This window comes from Salmo salar, chromosome 21 (assembly GCF_965601325.2).
Source record: "Salmo salar chromosome 21, fSalSal1, whole genome shotgun sequence".
In the NCBI taxonomy this organism is placed as follows: domain Eukaryota; kingdom Metazoa; phylum Chordata; class Actinopteri; order Salmoniformes; family Salmonidae; genus Salmo; species Salmo salar.
Genome location: NC_138311.1, coordinates 3,454,928 through 3,474,520, shown reverse-complemented (window position 1 = coordinate 3,474,520; position 19,593 = coordinate 3,454,928). Strand labels below are relative to the sequence as shown.

General features: G+C 43.8%; 1 protein-coding gene across 2 annotated transcripts in view; it reads right to left on the bottom strand.

Moving 5' to 3' along the window:
- Nucleotides 1-1,440: 1,440 nt before the first annotated feature.
- LOC106581635 (dachshund homolog 1) overlaps nucleotides 1,441-19,593 on the bottom strand; it is a 386,583-nt gene continuing 368,430 nt past the window's right edge. For both annotated transcript variants that reach the window (XM_014163781.3, XM_014163783.3), the window contains exons 10-11: nucleotides 15,791-15,859; nucleotides 1,441-4,341 (exon numbers count right to left, since the gene is read on the bottom strand). In XM_014163781.3, the coding sequence (XP_014019256.1) occupies nucleotides 4,304-4,341; nucleotides 15,791-15,859 (107 nt within the window). In that variant the 3' untranslated portion in view covers nucleotides 1,441-4,303. The remainder of the gene's footprint in view (nucleotides 4,342-15,790; nucleotides 15,860-19,593) is intronic.

Below are 19,593 nucleotides of genomic sequence, written 5' to 3'. Positions count from 1 at the left end.
TTCAGTTCTTTCCACAGATTCTCGATTGGATTCAGGTCTGGACTTTGACTTGGCCATTCTAACACCTGGATATGTTTATTTGTGAACCATTCCATTGTAGATTTTGCTTTATGTTTTGGATCATTGTCTTGTTGGAAGACAAATCTCCGTCCCAGTCTCAGGTCTTTTGCAGACTCCATCAGGTTTTCTTCCAGAATGGTCCTGTATTTGGCTCCATCCATCTTCCCATCAATTTGAACCATCTTCCCTGCCCCTGCTGAAGAAAAGCAGGCCCAAACCATGATGCTGCCACCACGTTTGACAGTGGGGATGGTGTGTTCAGGGTGATGAGCTGTGTTGATTTTACGCCAAACATAACGTTTTGCATTGTTGCCAAAAAGTTCGATTTTGGTTTCATCTGACCAGAGCACCTTCTTCCACATGTTTGGTGTGTCTCCCAGGTGGCTAGTGGCAAACTTTAAACTACACTTTTTATGGATATCTTTAAGAAATGTCTTTCTTCTTGCCACTCTTCCATAAAGGCCAGATTTGTGCAGTATACGACTGATTGTTGTCCTATGGACAGAGTCTCCCACCTCAGCTGTAGATCTCTGCAGTTCATCCAGAGTGATCATGGGCCTCTTGGCTGCATCTCTGATCAGTCTTCTCCTTGTATGAGCTGAAAGTTTAGAGGGACGGCCGGGTCTTCGTAGATTTGCAGTGGTCTGATACTCCTTCCATTTCAATATTATCGCTTGCACAGTGCTCCTTGGGATGTTTAAAGCTTGGGAAATCTTTTTGTATCCAAATCCGGCTTTAAACTTCTCCACAACAGTATCTCGGACCTGCCTGGTGTGTTCCTTGTTCTTCATGATGCTCTCTGCGCTTTAAACGGACCTCTGAGACTATCAGAGAGCAGGTGCATTTATACGGAGACTTGATTACACACAGGTGGATTCTATTTATCATCATTAGTCATTTAGGTCAACATTGGATCATTCAGAGATCCTCACTGAACTTCTGGAGAGAGTTTGCTGCACTGAAAGTAAAGGGGCTGAATAATTTTGCACGACCAATTTTTCAGTTTTTTTTTTGTTAAAAAAGTTTGAAATATCCAATAAATTTCGTTCCACTTCATGATTGTGTCCCATTTGTTGTTGATTCTTCACAAAAAAATACAGTTTTATATCTTTATGTTTGAAGCCTGAAATGTGGCAAAAGGTCGAAAAGTTCAAGGGGGCCGAATACTTTCGCAAGGCACTGTATTTCTTTCATTTAACTGTGTAAAACCTAGCAGTACTAGTTATTTCTCTCAGTGAGGCGGATATATAGCATTTTGGCAAAAAATACATGATTATTTGACCCTCTGAAATGAAACCATCACGTGATAGATTTTAAACAAATACATGTCTGTCATTGAACAACCCCATGCCATGATTAGATAGTGAATAAACACACCAATCTCTTCATAATTTCTTTAAACAATAAAAGTTCATTTACAAACATTTCTGAAAAATTATATATACAGTGCCTTCTGAAAATATTCAGACCCCTTGACCTTTTCCACATTTTGATACGTTACTACCTTATTCTACAATTGATAAAAATAAATAAAAATCCTTAGCAATCTACACACAATACCCAATTATGACATAGTGAAAACAGGTTTTTAGGAATTTGTGCAAATTAATTAAAAATACATAGCAGAAATATCTTATTTACATAAGTATTCAGACCCTTTGTTATGAGACTCAAAATTTAGTTCATTTTCATCCTGTTTCCATTGATCATCCTTGATGTTTCTACAACTTGATTGGACTCCACTTGTGGTGCCTTTCCAAATCATGATTGGACATGATTTGGAAAGGCACACAACTGTCTATATAAGGTCCCACAGTTGACAGTGCATGTCAGAGCAGAAACCAAGCCACGAGGTCAAAGAAATTGTCCGTAGAGCTCCGAGACAGGATTGTGTTGAGGCACAAATCTGGGGAAGGGTACCCAAACATTTCTGCAGCATTGAAGGTCCCCAAGAACATGGTGGCCTCCATCATTCTTAAATGGAAGAAGTTTGGAACCACCAAGACTCTCATTAGAGCTGTCCGTCCGGCCAAACTGAGCAATCGGGGGAGAAGGGTCTTGGTCAGGGAGGTGAACAAGAACCCAATGATCACTCTGACAGAGCTCTAGAGTTCCTCTGTGGAGATAGGAGAACCTTCCAGAAGGCCAACCATCTCTGCAGCACTCCACTAATCAGGCCTTTATGGTAGAGTGACCAAAACGGAAGCCACTCCTCAGTAATAGGCACATGAAAGCCCACTTGGAGTTTGCCAAAAGACACCTAAAGACTCTCAGACCATGAGAAACAGCATTCTCTGGTCTAATGAAACCAAGATTGAACTCTTTGGGCTGAATGCCAAGCGTCACTTCTGGAGTAAACCTGGCACCATCCCTACGGTGAAGCATGGTGGAGGCAGCATCATGCTGTGGGGATATTTTTCAGCGGCAGGGACTGGGAGACTAGTCAGGATCGAGGCAAAGATGAAGTACAGAGAAATGAAAACCTGCTCCAGAGTGCACAGGACCTCAGACTGGGGTGAAGGTTCACCTTCCAACAGGACAACGACCCGAAGCACACAGCCAAGACAAAGCAGGAGTGGCTTCAGGACAAGTCTCTGAATGGCCATAAGTGGTCCAGCCAGAGCCCGGACTTGAACCTGATCGAACATTTCTGGAGAGACCTGAAAATAGCTGTGCAGCAATGCTCCCCATCCAACCTGACAGAGCTTGAGAGGATCTGCAGAGAAGAATGGGAGAAACTCTACAAAAACAGGTTTGCCAAGCTTGTAGCGTCATACCCAAGAAGACTTGAGTCTATAATCGCTGCCAAAGGTGCTTCAACAAAGTACTGAGTAAAGGTTCTGAATACTTACTTATGTAAATGTAATATTTCAGTGTTAGAAAACATTTTTTTTAAAACCAATTTTTGCTCTGTCGTTATGGGCTATTGTGTGTAGATTGATGAGGTAAAAACAATTTAATCATTTTTAGAATAAGGCTGTAACCTAAAAAAAAACTTGGAAAAAGTCAAGGGTTCTGAAAAATTGATATAGTGTTTTGGAATTAAACTGTTCATTTGACTCCTGAATAAATTGTCTTAAATGAGGAGATTCATTAACTAGTGTTAATATGCGATTATCACCAGTCCATGTAACAAATGAACAGCCACACATTAGGAACAAAAGATGAAACCTTATCCTGGACTAAAAAGGACTTTCATTTTAAATGGAGATTCTCCATTGAGAATGCTTTTTAGTCCAGGACTACGGTTAATCTGTGTCTGGGAAAGTGGCCCCAAGTGTTTCAATAAAAAGCCATACTAACTGTTGCAAAGGGTTACCATTGACAGCAAAAGTTGTTATTTATTTAAAAGCAAAATGTTCGAGGTGTACATTTTAAAAATCAGTTGGGCTTAAGTGAATCAACCCTAGGTATTTGTTCAGCACAATATAGGATTTATTAAATATCATAATTCCAGGACAAACATTTACATGCCTGCATGCTTTTTCATCAAAATGGCAGCTATTTGAAAGAATGATGGCTCAGAAATGAAACAAAAACAAACTATAAATTCATATGAATGTCGGTATTGTCGTCCTAATTGATCTACTGCATACACAATACCACCTCTTAACTTTATATACACATACCATATTAATCCACTCAGCTTTTGATAGAGTGAGTTATAGTGTCATTATCATCAGTTCTGGTATATACAACAATGGTAAAAAGGAAACTTTATTGTATTTTCTTCTAATTTAGAAAACATTCAAATCAAATCTCAGTCGTCTCTTTTGATCAACATACGGATAAATAAAAAAAATCACAGAGGTTCTTTCCAAGCTTTATATATTTTTTTACATCTCGGAATTAAACTTGAAATACAAAACACAACCTCTGAGTCTGATCATGTTCAAAGCTTTGTCGCTGGTTGAAATACAGTATAAAAAATCTTCAGTGCTGTGAATTTCTTTGCGATATTACCAACAGTGTACCCCTTGGTACATTTTTACTGTGCAATTATTGAATTTTTTTAAACAACCAACCTCAATGCATCAAAACCTGCTTTAGCGACTATGTAATGTTGATATCTGTGAGAAAAAGAGTTTCTACATTCAGACACAACCCGTTTCCGGTGTTTGGCCAAACACACTTCCATCGAACTGCTACAGTACACGCAGTGTGACCTGTTTCTGCTATGAAATCCACCTGGGCTCTTGAGAATCTTCATCAGATTGTTTTTCTTCTTTAGCTCATCATCTTATCAGTACATCACTGTGGTTTTCAAGAACAGTCTTCCATCTGAAAGAAAGGACACAGTAGAGAGGGATTAGCCAATAGCGTACTGGCCATGCTGATAGTCGACAAAAACACAACCAGTGTGGTTGCTAGCGTGCGTGATCCTTTCCCACAATAAACTAACTGAATAATAATGTTACATTAAATGTTTGAAGAAGTGGATTCTGATTTGACAAAATCTGGAAAACATCAGAAAATCTGATCTGAGATCTTCCAATACACATGGAATAGGCCTACTTTTATCCAATACTCTTCCAATGTCTCTGTTTGCTGGAAAATCTAATTTACTCAAGCATATCATCACTCACAATTGTAGATTTAACAACAGATATTAATATTGTTTATCCTACAAAGTCAAGTCTATAATTGTTGCTTGAATGATTTGCATGATCTGTTGGATTAAACTGTGGAATCGAGCAGCAGCAGTTGAAGAGACTCCTTATGCCAGTATTTGTCTGTCTCATGCATTGAAATAGTGAAATAAAACCAGGCCGATACAACTGTCTACATATTTAATCTTCGACAAAAGGCAAATCGTACAAGGGACTGCGTTATCCAACACAGTCTACCTGCACAAGTGCACGTCAGATGTGTTTAAGACATCTCACCTGACACGCTTGTTTGAACATAATATTGCACTCAAGAAGAGCTTTACACATGACACTTCCTGTACGGAAGGAATGTTTATTGAAAGATATGTGTTGCGTAAAAACCCGAAGTGGGTGGCCAGCAGAGATAGATGGGATGGGCTGAGGGAAGCTGATGTTTGGGATGTGGAATTGGAGACAAGTGGGAGTGGAGTTGCAGTGCGAGAGATAGAATGATGGTCAAAGATAAAAGTAAAAAATAAAGTCAAAATAATACATAATAAAAAAAGTACATTTGAATGACACTGAGGGGCAGTGTTTTTACAACTAATGTTGGTTTGCCTGAGGCTGATGCAGTGCAGGTGTTTGTACACATGCATATACACACACTCTCATTCAAATAAACACATACAAGTACACACACATACATGTAATAGTGGCAGACATGCACACAAACATATACAGTTGGCATTGCTGTTATGCATTTAGTTCTCCTTGATGTCCTTTGTTTAATATTTGTACATTTTTTATTGTGTTTATTTAAAAAAAAAATTGCATTGTTGTTTGCTGTTTTTCTTCTGTCTTTTTTCTCTTTAGTTCATTCTCTTGGTTGTTGGTGCATTCTTGGGGGTGGGGAATGGAATTAATTGTATTTTTTTTTCTTCTTGGGGGGGTTGAGGGACAGCTATTGGGGAACTGTGTAGGGGATCTTGGAGGGTTCGGGTTCACGTTTTTGGGCCTTGTGGGAGATCCGTCAACGTGCCCTTGAGCAGGGCATTGACCCTGGATGCTTCTGTGTGTCGCTCTGAATGGGAGTCTGTTGGATGACTAGTATGATGTAGTTGTTGAGTGGCTTCACTGCAAGTATATTGTATGTTTCAGATATTCAATAAAAAGTGTTTATTGAAAAAGGCAGAGCCATTCTTCTCTGATGCTATCTCCAGACACCTGCAGCCTAACGAGCTTTGTCCATTTTCAAAGAACACTCGTCTCTGAGTGGTACGCCTGAGCGAGCGGCGCTGCCTCTGACGCGGGGCTGGTAAAAGCATCTGTTAGGCGCTGCTCAGGAGCATGTTTGACATTTATTACCCCCGTATTTCCTCTGCGCTGCATTACTGTGCTTTAAGCAGCCCTTTCTTCTCTCTGGCAGTGAACCTAAATAATTAAATTTAGAAGGGAAAAGCACACCGAAAGACTTAAAGCAGCGACAGCTTGAGGAGAGCAATGTGTTGCTGCCTGGCAGTCAGATATGACACAATGTGAGGTCCGAGACACAGAGTGACATCTAGTAGAAAATGGTACGTTGTTATAGGCCTTGAAGAGACACATTCATTGATCTTCTGTAATCTCACTATTGGACCATTTAACCTTTGGTCTCTTAAGGCCCATGGCACACTGGCAATATTTTGAGCCATATATGAATCAGAGGAGCCTCTCAATTCTATACGGAAAATTCAATAGAATATGATGAAACCTTTCTACATAAACATTTAGATGAGTACATGTTCTTGCTCACTAATTTCCTAAATCTCACAACCAATGATACAACATTTAATGATAGGACAGCATCCATCATTGCACCGTGCACCTAAATACCTAGCCTTCTGTCGTCGATGCATCAGTGTACTGTATGTATGTGTATGAAACGCTGGGTAGAAAAAGAACAAAGGCTTGTTGTGGGGAGGTGGAGGGGAAAGACAAACACAGGGGCTAATTATCCGACACTGCCGTGGGTCTCCAAGGCATTGCACTCTGGCCGCCTCTATTCAAGCAACACTGCAGAGTTATGTGTAAAAGCCATTACAGTGTGAATGCAAAGGGCTAAAAATAAAGGGAAGAGAGGAAGGTGGTGGTGGTTGGAGGGGGTTGGATGGGGAGGAGAGTATAGACACATCCATGGTGGATGAAATGCTATGCATACCACCTTTCTCTGCCTTTCTGTCTGATCGGCTTCACTGTCACAGCTGTTTATAGGGAATTGTGAGAATGGTATGGGGAGGTGAAAGTGTGGCTGATTATCACTTTTGATAAGTTGTGAAGTAACACATCAGGCATTGTAGTGTGCAAAACATCACACTGCCCAGGGAAAATAAAAATGATCAGGAGAGAATTAAGAAATGTATTTTTGACACAAGGTTCTCTTGGAAATTTTAGAGACCATTTTCAATTTGGGCAAACAAATTGATGGAACTCCTTACATGTTTGTTCTGTTTTAATCAACTTACACCGCCTCAAGTTTGCAATATTACTGCAAATGTTGAAACATACTGATTTACATTTTTGAGTGAGAAATATTGATGAAAGAAAGACTCATTAAAATATGTAAAAACTTTAGCCATTTGTATAATGAAATCAAGATGAAAAGTTAATTAAAGGGGATAAATATTTCATTAGATGCTGAATAAAACAATGCTTTTTGGGCTTCTCTCAGCATAAAATTCCTTTTGAAAGATTAATTAATACATTTACATTATGCAAATGTAGCTCATGCAAATATTTTATGAAGACAATTAAAGGACTTTTTTAATTTTTTTTGTTTCACTGACATTCACTCATTTAATTTTTATTTTACATTAACTGTTTTGATGTTTAATCTCGCAACAAACAACTCTCTCTCGGCGCAGGGTCATGTTAACTTGCCCAACACATCGAAGGACAAACAGGTTGGAACCAGAGAAGAGATACTGGGGAAGATATTCAGGCGAGAGTTGCAGTCCCAGTAGCATGGCTGTCTGGTAGCTGCTACAACAGCCAGAACTGCCTCTTGGAACTGATTCAAAAACACTGCAAAAGCAATTAATAAACACAGACTGTGTTAATATCGCAGAATTAGAGAAGTGTGACAAAAGAGAAATAACTAATTATTTCTATCTTAAAAATTATGCTCTCGTTAATTTGTTTTCTCGCTCTCTCTTGCCCTAGCCTGAGTTGTGTGTTGAAAATATAACATACATTTCTCTTGGCTTTTATGCGTGTGATAGGCTTGGGTGTTTTTTCACGCGTTTTCTTTGCTTGTGTAATTTATCAACATAATTTTGTCATTTGAGGGTAATTACGGTTTACTAGGCTGGTGACAGAGGGGAGAGCAGAGGAGACATGGGTGGCAGACAAATGCTTCTCTAATTGAACAAAAGCACACATTGTTCCGTGTTAACTCAACCTTCTCCTATGTCTATTCTTTAAGGCCATGATCACTGGCATTGTGAGCCGAAGAAATGACGCTTCATAGCTACAGTGAGAAAGGCATCTGCTGCATGGCCAAATTGTATCTGAACATTAGAGAAAACATGTATGTTTATTGTCTATGACACTGTCAATCTACCATTGCAATAGTTGGTACATGGCAATGACTATTTCTTTGATCACACACAAAGAAAATTGTAATGCAAAAAATAAGGAAGTTTGAAAAGTTAAGAATCCATTTAACAATTAAACTATAAAGAGCTGTTCAATGTCAATCTTAATGCTTATAATTTCAAATTAAGGCTGCTAAATATACTAATTTTGCATCACATGGGGGGCTATAAATGTTGTCTATCCATAAGTGAATATTTTTGGTGAAATTATAACATTTGGTTTTCCTTTTCTGGGACAGCTGCCCTTTTCACATCTCTCCACTGACTGAATGACATTTCATTAAGCAAGAATCCTCCCTCCTTATGGTACAAATTGCTCGATTTGTTCGCTTATTATTTCTTATTTGACAAAAATATATTTTTAACCCTGTGAGACCCAAGCATTTTATTACCCCTCAGAAAGGTTAATAGGCCTCTGATTATGAATATTGTAAATTTGAAGTTTGTAGAAATGATTAATGGGAATGTAGAAAAAAATGCAACATTGTGCTTCAATGGTAGCAAAACATCTGTGGTAAGAAAACTGTGAAATTCTATTAAAATCACATCAAAATGATAAAAAGCATTTACATGTGATATCAAATATTGTCTAATGGTATATATATTTGAAATTAATGTTTTGTCTGAAAAATACACATTCGTCAATTTGACCAATCCAAGTTGGAGTATTTTGCTATCAAAAACATATTTTGTAGGTTTCCTATGTATGGAAAACCTCTAACTTACTTTTAGTAATATTTGGTTGTCCTTTCTGGCTTCATTTAGAGAGATAACATTCTTACTTTTTACCATAAATGGTTGTCAAAGGCAGTATTCTGACCTAATAAACCACACTGTTTCCCTTCCAAATTCTGCAAATACTTCAAGAGTAACTTTGATGCCCCATCTACACATCAAAAGAACAAAAATGTATATCTTTAATAAAAAGTGTGGTTTATTAGGTCAGAATACTGCCATTGACGACCATTTATGGTAAAAAGTAAGAACGTTCTCTAAATGAAGCCAGAAAAGACAACCAAATATTACTAAAAGTAAGTTAGAGGTTCCCAGCAAACGGGACGTCCTAACGTTCCCATTAGGTCCTTTAAGGGTTTCGGCGTGACGTTACCCTATTGACATTCTTGGAAAGATCTAAGATACTAATGAAGTAGTGAGAGGTGACGTGCTCCCAAATTGCACCATATTCCCTACAATCTCCTAGTTATCTTGCCTACCCAAGGTATTAGAATCCCTGATCAACTCCCAGCTGAGAACTTTTAACTTCTCACTATTCTAAATATGCACCAATCTGGTTTTAACTTCTCACTGTCATGATTCTCTAAAGCTGAACCCAGAAGCAGACCAGGACAAGGTGAGCAAAATGAAGGTGAGTATTTACAGACTCGTGGTGAAAATAGTGAGTAGGCAGATCCAATGACGTCACTGAAAACACCGACGACCAGGTAAGGGGGTTGAATGTTCCGGGAGGATGACTGTAGACAGAGTAAACAGGAGTGAGTAACCAGCAAAAAGTACAAAACTAACTCTGGTAACATGAGGCCGATATGCTGACACAACATACTGTTCATTGCTAACGATCCGGCAGGGAATGGATGTCAGGTCAGAGCTTATGAAGAGAAGAGGTGATGATCAGGACCAGGTGTGCAGATGGCTGATGAGATGCAGGTGCGGTTAATCAAGAGATCTCCCGCCTAGCTTCGTCGCCTGGCAACCAGACAGGGTGTGTTCAGAACCCTCAGGAAACCACTCCAAAACAGAAAACAGGCAGCTCAGGTAGAAAACAGACTCAGGAAGCAGGATTCATGACGGTACCCCCCCTCCGATGAACAACACCGGGCAGACAACCCGGAGCGCCAGGATGGAGGCGGTAGAAGTCACGAAGGAGGTCATTAAGGATCTGACGCCGAGGAATCCAACTCCTCTCCTCAGGACCATACCCCTCCCAGTCCACGCGATACAGGAAACCCCAACCCCGCCGTCTGGAATCCATGATGCGGCGCACCGTGTAGATTGGACCACCTCCGATCATCCGAGGAGGAGGCAGCAGAGGACTGAGGTGCACAGGCTTGAGACAGGAGACATGAAAGGTTATCTCCGATGGCATAAGCGGGGGCTGGAATCCGGCGACGATTCCCCTGGAGCTGATACCGGTCAGAAACTCTAAGGAGAGCCTTTCTGGCCCGATGCCAGGTCCAGTGGCAACGATGAATGTGGGCCTGGACAGAGGGTACCGAGAGATCCTTCTCCTGAGAAGGAAACAAGGGAGGTTGGTAACCGTACAGGCACTGGAAGGGAGACATCCCAGTAGCAGATGTAGGAAGAGTATTGTGGGCATACTCGACCCATGGCAACTGAGAGGCCCAAGAGGCGGGGTTGGAGGAGACAAGGCAGTGCAGCGTGGATTCCATCTTCTGGTTGGCTCTCTCCACCTGACCATTAGATTGAGGGTGAAATCCAGATGTGAGACTGACAGTAGCTCCAATGGCCAAACAGAAGGATTTCCAGATAGCAGAGGTAAACTGAGGACCACGGTCGGAAACTATGTCACTGGGCAACCCGTGGACCCTGAAAACCTCCCTAACCAGGATCTTGGATGTCTCAGAGGCAGAGGGAAGCTTGGAGATGGGCACAAAGTGGGCGAACTTGCTGAATCTGTCCACAATAGTCAGAATGACCGTGTTCCCATCAGAAGAGGGCAATCCAGTGACAAAGTCCAGAGCCAGATGCGACCATGGTCGCCGGGGAATAGGTAGGGGGTGAAGAAGTCCAGAGTTGGCCCGATTGGCACCTTTATTCTGTGCACATACTGGGCATGCAGCAACAAACCTCCGGGTTTGTTGCTGCAGAACGGACAGACTCAGGCACAAACAACCGACCGGGTGGACCGTTACCGGGACCGGGCTGCGTCCGAAGGGTCGCCAGAACCTCCTCAATCCTCCATGTAACTGCTCCCACGACGAAGTTCTGGGGAAGAATCGTCTCGGTCTTGGCCCCACTCTCCTCCGTCTTGGAGAACATCCGGGACAAGGTGTCCGCCTTGCCGTTCTTAGACCCAGGTCGGAACGTCAGGGAAAAATGAAAGTGTCCAAAAAACAAAGCCCACCTGGCCTGACGCGAGTTGAGACGTCTAGCCGATTGCACGTAAGCAAGATTCTTGTGGTCAGTCCAGACAATAAACGGTTGCTCCGCTCCCTCCAACCAGTGGCGCCACTCCTCCAAGCCCAGTTTCACCGCGAGGAGCTCCCGGTTACCCACATCATAATTCCTCTCCGCAGACGAAAGACGACGAGAGTAGAAGGCGCAGGGATGGAGTTTACCGTCAGTGGAGCTTCGCTGGGACAGGATGGCGCCAACCCCCACATCAGACGCGTCCACTTCTACGACAAACTGCCGGGCAGCGTCAGGTTGAGAGAGAATCGGGGCGTTGGTGAATCGACTCTTCAAATCCTGAAATGCTCGGTCTGCCTCAGGATTCCAACTGAAGGTCCTGGTGCTAGAAGTCAGGGCAGTTAATGGAGCGGCCACACGGCTGTAGTCACGGATAAATCTACAATAGAAATTCGCAAACCCCAGAAACCTCTGGAGCTGCAATCTCGTACCGGGCTGGGCCCAATCCAGAACTGCCCTAACCTTCTCTTGGTCCATCTTAATCTCCCCCCGGGAGATGATGTACCCGAGGAAGGATGTAGTGTGGGCGTGAAAGTCACTTCTCGACCTTCACAAACAGGCGGTTCTCCAACAATCGCTGCAGAACCTGCTTGACATACTGGACGTGGCTGGAAGGCTCCTTAGAGAAGATCAAAATGTCATCCAGGTAAACGAACACAAACAGACCGATCATATCTCTCACGACGTCATTAACCATGCTCTGGAACACTGCTGGAGCATTGGTCAGTCCAAATGGCATCACCAGATACTCAAAATGACCCATCGGTGTATTGAAACCAGTCAACCACTCGTCCCCCTCTCTGATACGGACCAGATGATACGCATTGCGTAGATCTAGCTTAGTGAACACCGTAGCACCCTGTAAGGAGTCGAAAGCTGAGCTCATCAATGGCAGGGGATACTTGTTCTTGACCGTAATATCATTCAAACCCCGATAATCAATACAAGGTCGAAGAGAGCCATCCTTCTTACTCACAAAAAAGAATCCTGCCCCCAGGGGTGATGACGAGGGACGAATGAGACCAGTAGCTAGAGACTCCTGTATGTAGGTCTCCAAAGCTTACCGTTCAGGTCGAGAGATACTGTATAACCGTCCCTTGGGATAAGCAGCTCCAGGGAACAGGTTAATGGAACAATCATATGGTCGGTGGGGAGGAAGTGACAGAGCCTTCTGCTTACTGAACACTTCACCCAATTCGTGATATGTTTCAGGAACAAATCTGGGGGGGTAGAATAAATTACCTGACTGGGAACAGAATGGGAACAGGCCGTCTTAAGGCAGTTAGCATGACATTCAGTGCTCCAACTAGTTACTTTGCCAGTCACCCAATCGAACGTGGGATTGTGTTCTCTCAGCCAGGGGTATCCAAGAACCAGAGGAACATGGGGAGAAGGCAGAATGAAGAAGGAGATAACCTCTGAATGATTCCCTGACAACAGCATCTTAACCGGTTCAGTCCTCATAGTGATACGTGCCAGACTACTGCCGTTCAGAGTGGTTGCTTCAATGGCTTCCGGTAACTTCTCCTTGGAAAGCCCCAGCTGTGTCACCAAGTTGGCATCTATAAAGCTGCCATCGGCACCTGAGTCGATAAAAGCGTTAATCGCTAAACTCTGATTCTTGTTCATGAGTGTAGCAGGAAAAAGGGGTCTAACAGAACTAATGAGAGGTTGAAACTGACTCGCTAAAAGACCTCCCAAACTTAGCGAGCCGGGCAGTTTAACGGGCGCTGGGGACAAGCGGAGATGTAATGTCCCGAGTAACCACAGTAGAGGCAGCTGTTGGTCTCACGTCTACGTTGGCGCTCCTCCTTGGTTAACCCGTGCCGCCCCACTTGCATGGGTTCAGGATCTGGAAGCAGGACCCCTCCACTAATCCCGTGAGGTGAATAATGAGCGACTCGTTCCGGTCCACTTCCTGACCCGAACGGTACCCGTGTAGCTGATTGATCGGACGTGCCCCATTGCTTCTCCCTCCTTCTCTCTCGGATTCTGTTATCCACCCGAATAGCTAATGCTACCAGACTGTCCAGGTCACTAGGCTCAGGATAGGAGATCAACTCATCCTTGAGTTGCTCCGACAACCCCTGGTAAAATAAATAAATTATATATATATATATATATAAAAAATAGCTTGTAGTGATTCCTCATTCCACCCACTCTCCACAGCCAATGTCCTGAATTCAATAACAAATTCTGGCACACTGCGAGCTCCTTGGCGAAGAGAGAACAAACGCTTAGCTGCGTCCCTACCTCGGACAGGATGGTCAAAAAGCTTCCTCATCTCTGCCGTGAACTCCTGGTATGACACCAAGCAGGTGTCCTGTCGTTCCCATATGGCTGAAGCCCACTCCACAGCTCTTCCACGCAGCAGTTCAATAACAAAAGCTATCCTAGCCTTGTCTGTGGCGAAAGAGTGGGGCTGCAGATCAAACACTAGCCCACACTGCATAAGAAACGAACGGCATCTTTCCAAATCCCCTTCGTACTTATCTGGCGTCGGAACCCTGGCCTCACGGAAGGGAACATCTCCAGAAGCGACAGGTGAGAGGGGTGAAGTAGGTGGTGGATGATCCGCCGGCAAACTGAGCTGAGCCTGGATACTCGTCAGACTAGCAGAAAAGTTCCGAACCGAAAGCGCGATCTCCTGTAGCGCCGTGCTGTGTTGTCCCAACATCTTCTCCTGATGGGAAATGGCATGGCGAACGGAGTCCAGGTCCGCTGGGTTCATTTCTGGCCGGATCGTTCTGTCACGATTCTCTAAAGCTGAACCCAGAAGCAGACCAGGACAAGGTGAGTAAAATGAAGGTGAGTATTTATTTACAGACTCGTGGTGAAAATAGAATAATCCAGGAGACGGAGCAGCAGCGGAGGTGAGTTGATGAGAGTGAGTAGGCAGATCCAATGATGTCACTGAAAACACCGACGACCAGGCAAGGGGGTTGAATGGTCCGGGAGGATGACTGTAGACAGAGTAAACGGGAGTGAGTAACCGGCAAAAAGTACAAAACAACAAAACTAACTCTGGTAACATGAGGCTGATACGCTGACACAACATACTGTTCATTGCTAACGATCCGGCAGGGAATGGATGTCAGGTCAGAGCTTATGAAGAGAAGAGGTGATGATCAGGACCAGGTGTGCAGATGGCTGATGAGATGCAGGTGCGGTTAATCAAGAGATCTCCCGCCTAGCTTCGTCGCCTGGCAACCACACAGGGTGTGTTCAGAACCCTCAGGAAACCACTCCAAAACAGAAAACAGAATCAGGAAGCGGGATTCATGACACTCACTCTATTCTAAATATGCACCAATCTGGTTTTAACTTCTCACTCTATTCTAAATATGCACCAATCTGGTTTTAACTTCTCACTCTATTCTAAATGTGCACCAATCTGGTTGTAACTTCTCACTCTATTCTAAATATGCACAAATCTGGTTTTATCTTCTCACTCTATTCTAAATATGCACCAATCTGGTTTTAACTTCTCACTCTATTCTAAATGTGCACCAATCTGGTTTTAACTTCTCACTCTATTCTAAATATGCACCAATCTGGTTTTAACTTCTCACTCTATTCTAAATATGCACCAATCTGGTTTTAACTTCTCACTCTATTCTAAATATGCACAAAATCCCGTAGGTCACTTTACACTACTCCCTTCTTGTTTACAAAGCTCTGCTCCACAAGCCTCCAACATACCTCACTTCCCTGTTGAAATATAAAAATATGAGACACCAAACCCGTTCGCAGGGTTGGTTAACTCTTGAGGTCCCACTTGTTTCCACTATCCGCCTTTAGTATTAATGCACCGCAGTTATACCTTACAAAACAAATTACACCTGGATTCCCTGGTGCCAATAGGGCAGTTTAAATGAGTTTACTGAAGTGTGCAACTGTTTCAATTGATTATTCTAACTTGTTGTAATAACCTGATGTAATGTATTTATAGCTCTCTTGTATTGTTTTATATTTTCGTTGTTGTCCTCAGGGCACCATTGTAAATGGGAAACTAGTCTCAATTGGGTGCCCCTGAATAAATAAAAGTTATTTGCCCTGGTCAAAAGTAGTGCACTAGATAGGGAATACACTACACAGGAAATACGTGTTATTTGGGATGCAGTCTTCAGAGGTTATCACCACCCTCCACTTCATATCCAAGACCCCACAAGGCAAACAAACAAGTGATTAATGTGCTGTGGCCCAGCCCCCCCAGTGCTGTGGCCCAGATGGCAAGCTGTACACTTCAACAGCAGGCAGAGTTAACACTAATGCTCAGAGAGAGAGAGGAGAGAGAGAAGAGAGAGAAGAGAGAGAGAGAGAGATTTCAGGTTCATGTACCTTGTATTGCCCTCTCAGCATCTGTTCTTCCAGTGCTGCGGTCACTCTCCATCTCTGGGGTCAGTGAGTCTGGGACAGCAGAGGGATAGAACAGAACCGCTGTTAAAGTGGAACTGACAGGGTTTTAGCAACATAAAACCCTATTAAAATATGTTCATATACACCCCCAGGAATAATATGAAACCTTTTTTTTTTTACATTTTCTGACAAGCGAGCACTTAGACATGGTCATTTTCACGTTTTCATAAATTCATAGAATGGCATTTGTGAAAATTATATAGCAATATAGAGTGGGAAAGCGTCCGACTACTGTTCTCCATTGTTTATCAGTGCAATGTTGATGGCCAAATAGCTGAAAAAGGTTTAGAGGGTTAATCTAATGTTCCCTTATTATATTTTATCTCATCTCGCTCTGGCTTGCATTAGTTGTTGATCTGGTTGTTGTTGATGTGCATATGCAACTGAGGGAGAGATAGCCTGCCTTTTCATGGTTGTTTGATCAATAGGACTGTGAAGTTTCACAATGTAAGAGGACTTCCGTGTTGTGTAAATATTTGCAGAAACCCATTCAGGTGTATTTTGTTGCTTTTGGTGAATGTGTTCTGATGATCTGAAGTTGTGCTGTTGCTACTGCCTGAAACCACACAGTCCAGTTCAAAGTGAATGATGACAGGCCCATGTGACAAATGGCTTATTTGCATATAGGCCAACTGTAGTTCTGATTGGCTATGGTGCACCGGTCAGTGTAAACTCTGGTCCTGGACAAGACAGGTGTTTTTATTAGGTTTTATCTATTGCAGTGTCCATTAATTGTCCAAACGCATACGATGCTGTATATAGCATTTTAACATATATATTTTTAAAAATATAGATTTTTTTGGGGGGGGGGCACTGCATGGATCCCCAATGCGGTTGAACGCAGCATTGCTGTACGGCGCACTCAAAATGTATTGTAGTTGAGTAGCCAGCCAAGGCTACTGCTCAAATGCAATGCAATTTAAGTTGAATTCACTGATGTGCGCACATCAGGCTGTAATTTCATAAAGTAGATGACTTAACTGTTGACTTAACTGTTGACTTATATTTATACAGAGTTCTCTCCTCATCGAGCTGCAGCCCTCCTCCTTCCCCTTGGACCACTCGAAGATAGCGTACTTCATCACGCTGATGTCCGGGAGTGCTCTCGCCTGGGCTATGGCCGTTTGGGAACAACAGTCCGCCATATGCTTCAGTCTGGAAGAGTTCGTGGTGGAGGTGAAGAAGGTTTTTGATTCTCCATTGTCCGGGAGAGAGGCTGCCCGGAAGTTACTCCAGCTTTGGCAAGACTCCCGTAGTGTGGCAGAATATGTGGATTTCCGTTTGTTGGCAGCTGAGAGTGCGTGGAACCTGGAATTGCTGTTCGACATGTTCCTGCAAGGAGTATCGGAGGAGGTTATGGACAAACTAGCAGCCCGGGAACTACCGACGGATCTCGACTCACTCATTGCCTTGACCATCCGGATCGATGGGCGGCTACGGGAATGCAGGAAGGAGAGGGGGTCCGATTCCACACGTCTCCGTTGCCTGAGTCTCCGAAGTCTGCCGTATCACCTCTTCCTCAGCCAATGCAACTAGGCAGAGATAGGCTGTCCCCAGCCAAACGTCTACACCGGCTTCACACAAAGAGTTGCCTGTATTGCGGTACTACTGGTAATTTCGAGTCCTCCTGTCCACTAAAAGATCAGGCTCACCAGTAAGAGCAAGTAGTCTGGTGGGCCATGCAGAGAACATTTACTCTCCCCTTACTCACACCCCTTTCCATGCATCCTGCTGTGGGGGAATCAGTCGAAATCTCTCCGGGTACTCATCGACTCTGGGGCCGACGAGAGTTTATGGACGCTACCCTGGTGTCCGAGCTGGGCATCCCCACTCAGCCCCTCTCCATTCCCATGGATGTTAGAGCGCTGGATGGGCGCTCTATAGGCCCTTGTCACCCACAACACTACTCCTATCAACCTACAAGTGTCAGGGGAATCACAGCGAGGCTATCCAATTCATGCTAATTATTGGGGTGGCAGGTAGCCTAGTGGTTAGAGCGTTGGGCCAGTAACCGGAAGGTTTCTGGATCAAATCACCGAGCTGACAAGATAAAAAAATCTGTCGTTCTGCCGCTGAACAAGGCAGTTAACCCACTGTTCCCTGATAGGCTGTCATTGTAAATAAGAATTTATTCTTAACTGACTTGCCTAGTTAAATAAAGGTGAAATATATATTTTTTTATTAAGTCTCCTCAGGTTCCCGTGGTATTGGGATTCTCTTGGCTCCAGCGACACAATCCCCTTATTGACTGGACTGCTGATGCCATTATGGGCTGGAGGCCATTCTGCCATGCCCATTGCCTGAAGTCAGCACAACCTGCCCCAGGACACCGGGAATTGCGCCAGACCTCTTCGCCATTCCCGCGGAGTACCAGGACTTCCGGGAGGTTTTCAGTAAGGCCCGGGCCACTTCACGTCCTCCACACCGACCCTATGATTGCGGAATCAACCTTCTCCCAGGCACCACACCGCCCCAGGGACGACTGTACTCTCTGTCCAGTCCGGAGACCAAGGCTATGGAGACCTACATCGAGGACTCCCTAGCTGCAGGGTGTATCCGTCCTTCTGCCTTCCCCGCCGGCGCAGGGTTTTTCTTTGTGGAGAAGAAGGACAAAACCCTACGACCGTGCATCGATTACTGGGGCCTCAATGACATCACGGTGAAGAACCGCTAGGCGCTACCACTCATCGCCTCGGCCTTCGAGCTGCTCCAGGGGGCCACCATTTTCTCCAAATTCGACCTGCGGATGCCTACCACCTGGTGCGGATACGGGAGGGGGACAAGTGGAAGACTGCTTTCAACTATGGCCAGCGGTCACTGCCATTTGGCCTTACCAACGCCCCAGCAGTGTTCCAGGCCCTGGTCAATGACATTCTCTGCGACATGTTGAACCAGTTCGTCTTCGTCTACGTTGACAACATCCTTGTTTTCTCCCACTCAGCCCAAGAACACGTGCTCCACGTCCGACAGGTCCTCCACCACCTTCTGGAGAATCAGCTTTTTGTGAAAGCTGAGAAATGCGAATTGCATCGCTCCACCATCCCCTTCCTTGGTTACATCATCGCTGTAGGGAATGTACAGATGGATCCCGGGAAGGTGAGAGCGGTGGTGGATTGACCCCAGCCTACGTCCAGAGTGCAGCTGCAATATTTCCTTGGGCTTGCCAACTTTTATGGGTGCTTTATACGGGGCTACAGCACCCTGGCTTCCCCCATCTGCACCCACCTCTCCCAAGGTTCCGTTACGATGTGGGAAATCGTGAGCTTCTCGTGGTGAAGATGGCATTGGAGGAGTGGAGACTAGAGGTCGGCCGATTAATTAGGGCCGATTTCAAGTTTTCATAACAATCGGAAATCAGTATTTTTGGACGCCGATTTGGTCGATTTATTTACAAAAAAAAAAATTGTATTTTTTATTATTATTTTTTTAACCTTTATTTAACTAGGCAAGTCAGTTAACAACACATTCTTATTTTCAATGACAGCCTAGGAACGGTGGGTTAACTGCCTTGTTCAGGGGCAGAACGACAGATTTTTACCTTGTCAGCTCAGGGATTCAATCTTGCAACCTTACGGTTAGCTAGTCCAACGCTCTAGCCACCTGCTTTACATTGCACTCCACGAGGTTATGCGAATGCAGTAAGAAGCTAAGGTAAGTTGCTAGCTAGCATTAAACTTATCTTATAAAAAACAATCAATCAATCATAATCACTAGTTAACTACACA